Source organism: Alligator sinensis, unplaced genomic scaffold, assembly GCF_000455745.1.
Source record: "Alligator sinensis unplaced genomic scaffold, ASM45574v1 scaffold81_2, whole genome shotgun sequence".
NCBI lineage: Eukaryota > Metazoa > Chordata > Crocodylia > Alligatoridae > Alligator > Alligator sinensis.
In genome coordinates this window covers 91,244-105,020 of record NW_005842912.1, presented here as the reverse complement: position 1 = coordinate 105,020, position 13,777 = coordinate 91,244, and the positions used below count along the sequence as shown (strand labels likewise).

The 13,777-nt window shown below is 40.3% G+C and overlaps 1 protein-coding gene across 1 annotated transcript in view; it reads left to right on the top strand.

Moving 5' to 3' along the window:
* The window catches only part of LOC102367906 (fibulin-2), a 179,829-nt gene that overhangs the window by 127,493 nt on the left and 38,559 nt on the right, over positions 1-13,777 (top strand). The window contains 3 exon segments of the mRNA XM_025192321.1: positions 8,909-9,115; positions 12,419-12,535; positions 12,981-13,082. Coding sequence (XP_025048106.1) covers positions 8,909-9,115; positions 12,419-12,535; positions 12,981-13,082 — 426 coding nt within the window.

Below are 13,777 nucleotides of genomic sequence, written 5' to 3'. Positions count from 1 at the left end.
GTCTAGTTGGCAGCTGTTATCAAGTGGAGTGGCCCAGGAATCAATCCTGGGCCTGGCTATGTTCAATATCTTCATCAGTTACCTGTAAGATGGGATGGAGTGTACTCTTTAACAAGTTTGTGGATGACACCAAGTTGGGGGGACTAGTAGATATGCTGGAGGGTAGGGCTAAGATTCAGAGAGACCTAGAGAAATTGGAGGATTGGACCAAAAGAAACCTCATAAGGTTCAATAGGGACTAGTGCAAAGTCCTGCACTTAGGACAGAACAATCCCATGCACTGATGCAGGCTGGGGACCAACTGGCTAAGCAGCACCTCTGCAGAAAAGGACCTGTGGGTTACAGTAGACAATAAGTTGGATATGAGCCAACAGTGTCCCCGTGTTCCAAAGAAGGTTAATAGCATACTGAGCTGCATTAGTAGGAGCATTGCGAGCAGATAGAAGGTGGTTCCAAATAGGGTGGAGCTAAACTGTTCTCAGTGGTAGCAGATGACAGAAAAAAGAGCAATGGTTTCAAGTTGCAGCAAGGGAAGTTTAGGTTAGATGTTAGGAAAAACTGGGCACGTCTACATGGGACACTGCACATTGGCTTAATAATATTGCATGATAGTGTATCATGGCAAAAACTGTACTAATAGTCTACTGCACGGTGTTATTAGGCTAATGTGCAGTAAACATCACTAAATAACCATTCACCGGTGCTACTGCACAGTAAGTTTAGGTACTGCACATTTAATTTTTACTTTATTAAGGAAGTACGAAACGAAACGCTCAGTATCTAAGGCACATTAATGAATTTGACCTCTAGATGACCTCCTGAGGTCCTTTTCAACACTAACTTTCTATGATTCTATGATCACTGAGTAAACTGAAAATATTTAGATAAGTGTATGTCCTGAGGTCACACAAGAGGAAGTTGTAGAATAGGCAATTGAATCTCGGGCCTATACTTCCAATCTCCTCTTTACCCACGATATCACACAATACATCCACAACCTATTGCACATGAAAAACAAATGGAGTAGCAACATACAGGACTGGGTTTCAAATCTTTGTCCATTCTCCTCCACTGAGTTGTCTGTTGGTTTCCAGTCACTCCAAGGACCAACTCAATAGTGCTGTATTACACACATTACTAAAATTCAAAAGCTGTGGAACTTCAATAAGAAACAGAAATCTAGAAACCTGAGCAGACTTTTATTTTTTTCCCTAAGGAAGAAAAAGCCCATTAATATATAACACTTTTGAGATTTCTCAAAGAAATGTCAACATTTGTGTAAGTATCCCCTTGGGGTTAGGGGTGGGTATTCCACTCAATTTTTTTCCCTCAGAGGAGTATTTTATACAGTATGGAAAAAAATACACAGAGCAGAAGAAAAGGGCTAAAGAGTTACATGGGTATTTACAAAGTAAAACAATATAAAACGTGACCCTAGTATTCCCTGTGCTTTTATATGAACATCTTTATAGCTCCTGGAATTTCTAAATAAAAATAAAGTCCTGTAAGGAATTTTGTTCCCTGTGCAATATATCAAAAGTAAAGATACAGAGGAATTGCATGTACAACATCTTTAATAACCATTTCACATGTTGTTAGGAAACCAAAGCAGACATAATGTCGCAGCAGTGGTTTATGATCCTTCAGAGTGCTAGCAGAATGTGAATAGTTGCAAAATCATTACATATTCTTTACATTTTTTGGCCAGATCCTCAACTGGTATAAACCAGTATTACTTTTTGGAGAACAATGGCCCCACCCTAATTTATCCCAGCCAAGAATCTTGCCCATCTCTATGCTATGTTACCTAATCACATAGTTTGAACTCTTTGACAGATGGACCTTTTTTTGTTTTGTTATCAATAATTTGTCTTATTCTAGATGTGCCACACACTTTGCATAGTGTTCAGTAGTTTTACAGTTTGTGTGTTTTGCATTTCACAATACATCCCAAACTGCAGTTCAGTCAGCCAGGGACATATTTGAATTATAAGGTGAGCCAGCGGCGATGTGCACATGAGAGCACTGGTAACCCCCTGACAGCCAGCGCTCCCCAGTTATGCGATGGGCAGGCGGTAGCGCCGGTGCCCCCCTTGCAAGCAACAGCCAGAGAGTGGGGGCGCCAGAAGAAACACCACTGACACTTCCGGGACCCCCCAGTCAGCAAGATCAGCCATGGGGAGACCCCACCCAGTCACTGTCTGGCTGCTGGGGAGGCATGTGCCCCCCTGACTCAGAAGGCTCCAGTCGCCCATGAGGGGAGCTTTCCAAGTTTAAATATCGTCACATCTAAACCATAAAGAAAAGTATAGGTGCTTTTTAATAAGAAAAAAGCTTTTAGCTTTAGGGATGTGAAAGGTTGAACATTTAAATGATAAGTATATTTATACTGCTAATGCATTACTGGTTAATATTTAGTGCAGCACAGTCCAGTGGGGAAGGGAAGCAGTGCGGTGCCTCAGGAACAGGAAGGTGGCAGGGCAGGTGCGAGGGAAGGAAGGAGGGGTGAGGAACGATTAGTTTTCCTAGCCAGTCTGCTCCCTCTTTTCCAGCAAGTTGGTGGCTACAGTGGACTGGGAAAGCCCCTTGCCTGCTTTTGCCACCCATGGGTTTACATAGGCTTTGTTGTCTGGAAGGACTTGCTGTCTCCTCCTACTCCCCCATGGTCAAAGGCCCAGGGAGCAGCTCCCAGCAGCAGCTGTGTCCAACTGGGTCTGTGCACAGCCCCTGGATCTCGGCGCTGCTCCAGGCAGGTGGCCGCAGCCCCTCCTTCGTGGCATGGTGGGGGCCAGGCACATGCCAACTTGGGGCTCTGTGCCCCTTAGCTGGGACTCGGTATTTGTTAACCATTTAATCAGTATAATAGAGTAGATTAAACAGATATTTTAAAATGATGTTTCCATGCCTAGTTAGCTTGCCTTCTCTGGAATGGAAAAAACCCAAAATGACATTTTTATACAAAAAATTTCCCCAAAATGACCAGCTTTGAATTTTGCACCAAATTCAGCTGTTCGTTGCTTTGGAAAGGTGCTATACCTATGTGGCTCTTGCAAAGAAGGAATGTGGGGTTAGAAGTATGAATTTCCTCAGGATCTGTCACACTTTCTGAATTTTCAGGTTTATGTGAATTGCTAACCTCAGATGAGATTGGAGAGACATAAAAGTGCATGGAGCAAATTTGGTGTAAGCTTCTGTTAAACTCAGTGTTGAGTAAGACTTGCTAGTTTGGTGTTTGCAGCTAAAAGAATAGCTGGTAATCATTTAATTGTAAATAGTTTAATAACAGCTTGGGTTTTGTTTACAGAAACATGTCAAGAGACAAAAATGTGTCTGATTTAACTGCAGGACAAATGGCAAAAAATCCAGCAGGGATCACTGCCGAGCTAAGAGGAAGAGTTTTCCATTCCTAAACAACTCTGTTGCTGCATGTCTGTTATTAAATTGCCACCTTTGGGCCTTGAGCACATGGACCTGGAACTGGTACAGGGCCATTAGTATAGTGGGTGAACTGAATGACTCAGCAGAACATTTGGGTAGGTTGGAGGTGTATAATTCTCTTACATCTTACTCTGCAGTGTGTCTAAATTCAGAACTGCCCTTAAGCATGTGCTTAAAATGAAGCCTATGCTTAATTCCTGTTGGCTTCAAGGAGATTTAGGTACATGTTTAATTTTAAGCATATGCTAAATACCGTGCTAATTAGGGATGTTATGCTGAAGCGAGGCCCTGAAGAGCTGCACTGAACATCTGTCATACTTTTTTAAATGGAGTAGATCAGTGATGCTCAACTTTTGGCCCCATAGGTTAGAGGAGTGGAGAAGGGGCTGTCTGCAGGCCAGATTGGGTCTGGGGCCCAGCACCAGCACTATTCTCTCTGTGCCCCATGCACCAGGATGGGTTGTGGGGGCCTGACACCATGCCCTCCTGCCCCCCTGTGCCCTGGGATTGGGTCCCAGGAGCCCAGCAGTGCCCCCTCCTGTCAGGATTGGGTTCTGGGAACCTGCCACTGACCCTCTGCCCCCCTCACGCTGGGATTGAGTCCTGGTGCCTAGTAGGCCTATGCAAAGCAGCAAGTATTTGTTTCAGATTCAGCCGATTCAGGGGATAGTGATTCGATTCGGTGATTCGAATCACTGTCCTGAATTGATTCCGCTGAATCTGATTTGGAGATTTGGCCACCGCTGAATCTCTGAATCAAACAGATCCCATCCTCCACCTGCTCTCCTGCCCTCGTCAATGGCTGCCCTGCCTGGCCCCAGCATCCCAGCTCTATAAAAAATTAAATTAAATTAAATGAAAATCCCCGCATTCATCAGCTGCTGCCAGGTGGGGTGGAGGGCCAGGGCGCTCCCTGCTGCTCCACACTGCCCAGTGCTGCATAGGAGGGCTCTGCCACAAGCCCCTAGAAGCCCCAATGGTTGCTGCAACAGCCGGTGAGCACGGAGCTTTTTTTATTTTTAAAGAGCAAGGACACTGGGGCCAGGAGGGGCATCCATTGATGGGTCTGGGAGAGCAGACAGGGGTTGGGAGGCACTCAAGGGGATTGGGGGAGCAGGCAGGAGATGGGACCTGGCAGGGGTCCCCTCATGGTCCCTTCCTCCCTCTTCCAGCCCCTACCCTACCCCACCTATTTACTGGCATGGAGTCCAAGTCTAGTTTCTGCAGCGGTGAGCAGTGACTGCCTGAATTTTCAAATGTCTCCTAAGCTCTCCAAATCTTTTCCAAATCGATTCGGAGGCTTCAAATAGATTCAGATCTTTTTATTGGTTTCCTGATTCGATTTAGAGTTGGAGATTTGGCTGCCGAATCTCCTCCGAATTGAATCAGCACCCAAAGCTTCACACAGGCCTAGTGCCCAGTGCCTCTCTCTGCTGGCCTTGCACACTAGGATGATGCGCTGGATACAGCACACAGGGCCCAGTGCTCCCCATGGGTCTGGAGATTTGGCAACAGCAGAATAGTGGCACTGCTCCCCTACCACCAAATTTCTAGACCCCTGGGGAGTCCCATGGGCCAGATGACACAGCACTATGGGCCAGAGGTTGGTAGTGAGCACATAGTCCCACTTTTTCTAGAGGCATTGTGTCTGCTCCTGTATTCTGTGCTTTGCAGATAATGTCTCTAGCTACCAGCCTGGTCAGACTGTGCATCTTCCAGGACTTTAATGTGTGCTTTTCACAGCCAACCAAAGAATTACTTTACTGGACTTAATGGTTCATAAATTACACTTTTAAAATTAATAAAGTAATAGGGTGTGCCATTTTTCTGACATTTAATTAAGTTGTACCCAGAAGGGAGCATGGTAATGTATGTTGAGCACATTTAAATGAATGCTTGGTAAAGAATTATGAAAAGGAAACTTTTCTCCCCCAAGCACCAAACCAAAGCTCATGCTAAAGTTCAGTGAAACTCCTTCACACACTTAGTAAAGTTAGCTAATACACCTATTAGTAGAAGGGAGGTTTTGGCCTAGTGAAAGAAAATGTCAACTGGAGAAACATTTTATGTGTGATTTAACTAAAATACCTTTCATAAGCAGAATCCTTCTGGCAAATTAAGGTAACCTGTTCAAATTATCCATAGGATTTCAGAAAATTCTCCCTTCTGCCCTTGCTTTCTCCCTTCTGAAGCTTTGACTGCACATGAAAGCATTTGACTTCTTGTTTATGCTGTTGACTCTCAGACTCTTGATCCAAACAAAGCATTTGGTAAGCAACAGAGGGAAGACTAGGATGAAGGATAAGACAGCACTGATTAGTCACTACTGTAGGCATACTAAGCTTATCAGAAGCAAAAACACTTTTTTTTCCCTTTTGGATTGGCTTGAAGCATCCCTGCTTTAGTGAAATATGGAAATTTCCTTATGATTAAATTGCAGGCTGCAGGGTTTTTAAGAAATTATAAATGGGGATGCCATTAGGCATCATTTTAACTTAGCCTTTCAAGTTGCTAAAGATTCAGCTTTATCCTATGACTGTACCCCACAATTAGCACAGCTTATTTCAAAAGAAAAAGGGGTTTTCAAAGAGTTATTAAAGTGATTGTTAAAACAAAAGATGCTAGGACCAAATCAGCATATTTCTGTTATCTTTAATTCTGTTTCTTAACACTAAAATGATATGGAAAGAAAGACTGAATATCTGAATGCATATGAATATGTATTAGAACCTTTAGGTTTGCTGAAAATTGCTGGGTAAGTATTTTGCATATTTCTGAAACACGCAGGCTCTGAAAGAGAATGCCTCTGCAATTATAGGTTTACTAAGGTCTAGACAATGATTTCCCAAATAGGGGCTTCCAGCTACATGCAGTTCTCTGGGCAAATTCAGCTAAGGGAGTTTAATGGTGGGACTAAGTTCCTGGAGAATCAGATGGCTCTAATAGCCTCTTGCTTGAGTATTGCTTTATAGGTGTCCCGACCCCTGTGTTGCCTGGGGTTTAAATGAAAATTCTGTGTTTTATTTGTTAAAATTATGGCTTAGAGAGGTTTTTTGAGCCAGGTATAACCTTAGAATGAAGAGCTCTTGATACTTGTGGGATTATCTATGGGTATTATTGTTGTAAGGCAGAAGGGATAGTATATGGAACTCTTTCATGAGGATGAATACAGCACTGGTAGTGGAAATAAATATTGAAAAATTACATCTATGTTATTGCCTGTTACCTGTTATTGCCTTGTTCAGTCTTATTTTACCCAGTCCAGTGAATTTCTTGACTAATCTGATTCACATTTTACTCTAGTTTTCATCACTAATGTACCAGTTATTCTAACCTAGTTTTCATGATCTGTCTGCATACCTTTTTTGCCCATGCATTTGTCATGTTTCTCCTTATGAGCTGAATTAAACTAGACTATCTTTTGGAGCTGCCAGTAATGCGTTGAAATCTTTTGGTCTGAACTTCTAATACTAAGAGGAAGGATATCTGAGTAGGCATTGACACAGCAAAGGAGAGCCCAAGTCTAGAAAACAGAATGTATTGTGATTGGCACTCTAAACTTCTCCAGCGGGCAGCTGTAGCTTAATGATATCCTTTCCTGGCTTTGGTTTATTTTTTTAAACCAGTGCTGGTGAAGGCCCTAAGCTAAAGACATTTGAGACTGAAGAACTCTTTTTATCCAAATCCACATTCATCACAGGCAGCAGTTGGTTGAAAGGATTTCAACCAACTCTTAAAGGAGGAGCAAATTGTTGACTATCCATGTCATATTCAATCAGCCCAAATAACTTGTCTGAGAGCTGTTCAAGAGAGCTGCCTAGGGAACATGGTGGACCATTAATACTGACTTAGTAGGTCTTGGCAAACTGGAGAAGCTCTAGAAAACTGGATATAAAGGATGGGTAATAATAGGCCTCTCAGCCTGACATTGATCCCTGGCAAACTAATGGAGCAACTGCTACAATTAATAAAGAATTGACACAGTTAATAAAGAATTAAAGTGGAGTGCATAACGAATGCCAATCAATATTGGTTTATAAGAAACAGAACTTTTCAAACCTGAGTGATCTCTTCTTTAATTAGATTACACATTTGTTTGAAAATGGTAACAGGTTTGAGGTAATACACTAATATTCTGTAATGCAAGTTTTTTATTAAACAAGTAGACTGATACAAAACCAACATAGTGTATATAACATTGACTAAAAACTAAGTGAAACATCTCAAAATTTAATTTTATACAAATACAACCTTTCCTTATTTAATAGTGGGATTTAAAATAGAAGTAGAGAGGTTGCATCACTTTCATAGTTTCTATTTTGTCACTATTTCTGAAATATTTTGTCCGCTATTGGTATTGCCAATTCAAGAAGGAAGTTGGTAAGTGAAGAAAGTTCAGAGAAGAACCATGAGAATAATTAAAGGTGTGGAAAACATGCCTTGCAGTGAAGGACTCCAACTGAAATCTGTTTCAGTTAGCAAAGAGGATATATGTGGATTACAGAAATTTGATAATAGAGATCTTCAGTCAAGCTGTCAAAATTATAGCAAGATCAAATGACTATAGATTTGATAGTCACTGTCAATTTATGAATTTATGAATGATAGAGACAGAATATTTCTCAAGAATTTGATAAATATCTTGAAAGGTATGGTATCCTAAAATGAATCTGAAGACCACTGAGTACAGAAATGCATTAATTCCTCACAAAAATATTCTCTGCTAATTTCAGCACACTTGCTTTACAATGTGGATTTTTTCAAATTATGAAAACTACCTGGCACTATATGCATGGGAACACATTTACCAAATTAGAGTCCTGAATAGAAACTGATTAATAGACTGAGAAAAAGAGGTTATTTGTAGTTTCATATTATATAGAATATTCCATGGGTTCAAGGTTATTGTAAAAGATTGGAGTTAAAAACAGCCCGAGTTCTTCTCAGCTTTACAGGAATCAGCTATGTCTTTTTAGTAAATCGCATGGTGCTCAGACTCTATCTTTGAAAGTCTATCCCAGTTTTATGAGCTTACTGAACACCGGCAAGGAATGTGTTTAGGCTTTTGTTACTATAATGGCAGTTGCACTATTTGTGATGCAGCTGGGAATATATAAGCCTTTTGTACAGGCTCTCATAAATTGCTGGGTTGCTCAGTGGGCCACTGCTCCTGGAGACAAGTACAAAGCAAGGCACAAATACTTTTGAGCTTACTAGAGGGATAAGGGTTACCTGATCACCAGTTTTACAAGTACAGAAAACAAAGATACATGCTTGTGGTTTGGAAAGAAGGCTCTCAGAAGAGACTGAGAGTAGGACCAAAGTAGGTTTTTCTGTGTCTGGTGATTTTTCATGACTTAGTGGACTGTAATATTGGGGTAATGGCAAAACTGGTGATACTTCGCATACATATCATACATAAATCATTCTATAGACTCTTGCCTTAATAATGGCTCTGGAATATTGGTAGTTTCAGAGATTGAAGATCACAATGAAGCTTTGTCCATCAGTAATGAAGCTGAACTATCTAATAACTTACCTGGTGATGACCTGGATGAATGCATACTTTATCCTGGAGACCTCTGTCAGCATCTGTGTATCAACACTGTAGGATCTTACAAGTGTTCGTGTTTCCCAAGATATACACTGCAAGATGATGGGCTCAGCTGTCTGCCAGGTAAGTAAAATGGATGAGAGACAGTTAAGGAAAAGCTGTTCACATGTGACTGTATAGGGTCTTGGCTTTGCCTTGCTTTGTCTTTACTGATCTGAGTTTTCTTTCACTGCTTGTTTCATCTTATTCTATCTCAGAAACAAATGGACTTTTTCAATGGAACCAGGAAATCGTAACAGTTAGTTAAGTGGGCTCATTTGCAGGATCCCCAACAATAGGCTTTCCACAGCTCTCCTTGGAAAACTCTTCTGCACTCTTTACAGAGCTCATAGGCGTAAAGTATTTCCTAATTTTGATTACATGTTCCAAAGACAGGGATCTTCCATTACCTGTTTAGGGAGATTTCCATTCTTAAGGAAAGTTGTGTATCTAGTTTTAGATTACTTAGGAAATTCTAGTCATTGATCCTACAGTTTCCTGTGTTGGGTTTCCTTCATACAAGTTTTAATAATTCCTTTCCATTCTGGAAGAATTTCTTATAAACCTAGTAATTTTGGTAATTTGTATTTATAAGGAAAAAAATATGAAAAATAAAACCAAATGCTTTTAGAGTAGCATGTTCAAAAGTCACAAAATAGTTTGGTACTGTTAGGCTCTTTTTAAAATGCTAGCATGAAATTTTAAGTCTAATTGACTGTGCTTGAAAGGGTTTTTTTCTAATTCCTTTTGGTTATTATTCAAGTATAAGAAATGTGCATGTATTAATATAAAGATGAGTGCCTATTTAGGAAACTGTTGTTTTATTCCATGTAAATATCAAGGGCATAAGATCTTGGTACATATTTAATTTATTGTTTGTTTTTTTTATAATAAGGGATTTATAATTATCTGTTTTGGAAGTCAAGTCATATGAGTTATTTTGCATGCCATGGTTAGTTTTCCAGTTGAAATTGATAATCTTTATTCAGCACATAGTATTGCTTCCTGAAATTTAATTTTAACTGCAATCACTGACCTCTGCCTAGACAGAGATAGTTGTCTAATGTGGTGGGAGGCTTAAAAAGAAAAATCTCTTGTGTTGTAATTGTTTGGATGTCTGGAATTCTCCAATGGCAAGCATTCAAATCTGATAATATGAAAAATGTAAAGCATAGGTTAGTTACAACTGCTTTTAATTTCAGCATTCCTTAATTACTTAATGAGCAAAAGAGATTTTGCCTTCCAGTGACAAAGTTCTCTAGGCTCCAAGTACAGTCTGCCAGACATGGATAATGAGCTCTTATTATATCATTCCTCTAACCACAATTCTTAGAAAAGTTACATCAGTAATGTATTTGACAATGTTCTTGAGGCACCAGTCTGCAATTTTGTTTACATTTTGCAAAGCACCTGATCCCAAAGAGGTACGAAAACAGTTCTGTACTTGAATCTCACCAGAGTAGGCTCGCTGTCTTACCTGGAGCCAAGTAACTGTTGTTTTTGTTTTTAATCTTGCCACCAATGCCATAAGGAGAAGTGGGGGGGTCCTCTTTTTTAGGGATCTTGTATAATTTTTCCAGACAGTTTGAAAGACTGCTATACTTATAGGTACATCAAGTACATGTTGATCTAGCTAGAATTGGTGTCCATTTTGCAGTTCTTATTTCTATCATTTAATATTCTTACCATTTAATATTTTCCCCAGTGCATAGTAAACTAATTATGTTGTATCTGTCTGTCCATGCCCTAAAAAGCTTCCAGTAATTTCACTGAAGTATGGATAGCCACACTGAACTCTAGGTTAGGTTCAACAAACTTTTGCCACCATGGGCTGCAGTGGGGAGCCAGCAGGAACCCAACTGTGAGTGATGAGCTAAAGGTTTCCAATAAGTTAAAAGACCAAGGGGAGAGAGAGCAGGGAGCTGGATTTGGAGCTGGGGAAGGAGCAGTTTGTGGCCAGGAGGCAAACTAGAATCTAGATGAGTTTACTTTTTGGATGGGGCAGCAGTTAAAAGGACCTCTTCACCCACCTGGAGAAAGGCTAAAGGTTTTGTTTAACTTGCTTATTTGTTTGTTTGGGGCAAGATTATTGGTTGTGTTTATGAGGACTGGCTGAGGGACTCCCAAGGGAGCAAAGCTAGGTTCGTGGCAGCAGGCACACCAATATACTTACCGTTTTGTTTCTGGCAGAGGTTTAATTGGTGAGGCCTGAGTTCAGCACTTCAGCTTTCTTGGCTTACCCCCAGTGGCAGGAAACCACCGGAACAGACACTTGTCTGTGTTTTGTCTCATGTCCCAGTTAGTTTTCCCAGTTTTCGAAAATACCTTCTATCCTCATGAAGTTCCTCTACAGCTCTTCCTTTCTAGTGTCCTGTGGCCTATTACATGCCTGTGAATTTTTTTTAAATTGGAAAATCTGTATGTGGAATCAGAACTAGTCCTCTTTTATTGGCATGTACTCATTTAATACCCTGGCCTCATATGTCCTAAAGAAGTCAGTGGAAATTGTACATGAGTTTCTGAGGGCAGGATTTGCCTTAGTGAATGTAAACACATGTTTTGATGGAAGAAATCAGATTCCTCTTGATAGAACAGCACATCATGTGTTTAGATCTAATTTAATTTTTTAAAGTTGTATTGGAAACCTTAAATGATAATGTCAACTGTCAAACTACCTTGCCTGTTTGGATGCCACTCTCTTGCCTGTTACACTGTAATAGGATATACAGCATATGTTTAAATACTGTTTGTATTTTTCATATCTCAATTATGAGATTTACTCTGAAAATTAAGATATAACCACCCTTCACGGTGGGGCAGAATTTTAAAATTTCAAATCATTAATGCTTATTATTTGATTCATTAGATTTTAACAGAGAGAAAATATATCTGACCTCATGGAAAGCTGTTTTCAGCTGTCTACTTTAGTCTGTGCCTACAAACCTTATAAGCAAATCCCTTTGCTTGTACAGTAAACTCTGATCATCATTTTGATTTAATTTGCCATTGTTCTGCCAGTGCCCTCTCCTCCCACCCACTACCATTATGAACTCCTGATAATTGGCCACTATTGGATAATTCACCATTTTTTACATTCTCCTTGGAGTGGTGAGTTAATCAGAGTTTACTATAGCCCTCTCCATATGTATGGATGTTACATAAACAGTTGCTTGAGTAAAGTACATCTTGAGCTCAGATTTGTAAATTAATCCCTGCATACTTATTGTACGATCTGGTATTGAGGCCATCTGAAACCATGTCTGTATGTATTACAGAAATCAGTATGACAGAATGAAGGGTCCGACTTGGAATTGCTACTTCCAGTCTTTGAAGGATTCAATGCAGTCTATTTCATCTTGGATTTCCGTTCTTTGCATATGTTTACAGATCCCAATGAGGGACAAACCACTGGCTTAGCAGAGGAAACTACCATTGCTTCAGAAATGTCTCAGGCCCAACCTGCCATTATTGATATTTTACCAGAAGAACCAGATAAGTGTAAAGGTATGTCTGATAGACAAGATGTAGACACAGACATGTTAAGAATGTTTACAAGGATGGAATTAAATTCCAAGCCTCCTTTCACTAGTCTCATTTCAGTGCACTTCTATATATTAGTTACCTCTGGCATTAGCCTGAAGAGCCTGGGCAATTGTCATGGGGAATGTGTTGAGGTAATTTGAGGTTAGACTAATTTCAAGATTATTACATGCTTGCTATTTAGTTTAGTTTAAGCACCACAGCTGTGCAGTATAATTTAAATGATACAGGTGTGCTGAAGTACAATAAAAGGATTGTAAATAGCGATTAAGGTTACTAGAGCAGACTGTTTGTTTATGTATTTATATCTGTTTACCATAACTGGGATTATACCTGGATGAACAAAGCTGCAGATCTTTAATGATATTCGCTTTGAATGTTAATATGTTTGAAACTTTTCTTTTTCTAGATAATGGCCCCTGCAAGCACATTTGCAGTGTTGTCGAAGGGAATGTTGTGTGTTCTTGTCTGTCCGGGTATGCTATCACGTCTGATAAAGTTTCCTGTGAAGGTGAGAAGTTGTTTAAGGTTTACCAGCCAGATAATTGAGTAAAAGTACCTTTATATGGATCCCACTGGTATTAGGAGCCTCAATGGATCTTTTGCTACCGATTCATTATTTTTGGTATTGCTAGTAATAGGTAGCAGTTCAGAGCGAACTTTGCTGCATCTAAAACCAGACTGAGGCAGAGGTACATATCTGTGGGTGTACCTTGGAAAAAATTCATACCGTATCCATTATGTCATTTGAAAAATTGTGTGGCTTTTTATTTCCACTATGGTGCTCAAGGGCTCGTGTACACACCACAATTTTTGCACTTTCATGCACTGCAACTGTGTATCTGTTTGCATGAGCAGGATTTCCCAACGCTTTAAAAGTCTTTCTTGTGCATTAAACTAAAACTCCTCAGATGTAGTTTAGTTTGGCTCACCAGGAATTAAAGCGTCATTTCCATGAATTTGTTGTGTACAAACACAAAGGCACTCAAAGATGTGTAATGAGCCTCTTTGTCCACCAGATTCATAGATTCATAGATTCATAGATGCTAGGGGACCTCAATAGATCATCAGATCATCAAGTCCGACCCTCTGGGAAAGAGGGCTGGGTCTAGATGACCCCAGCTAGATGCCGATCTAACCTCCTCTTGAAGACCCCCAGGGTAGGGGAGAGCACCACCTCCCTTGGCAGCCCATTCCAGACCTTGG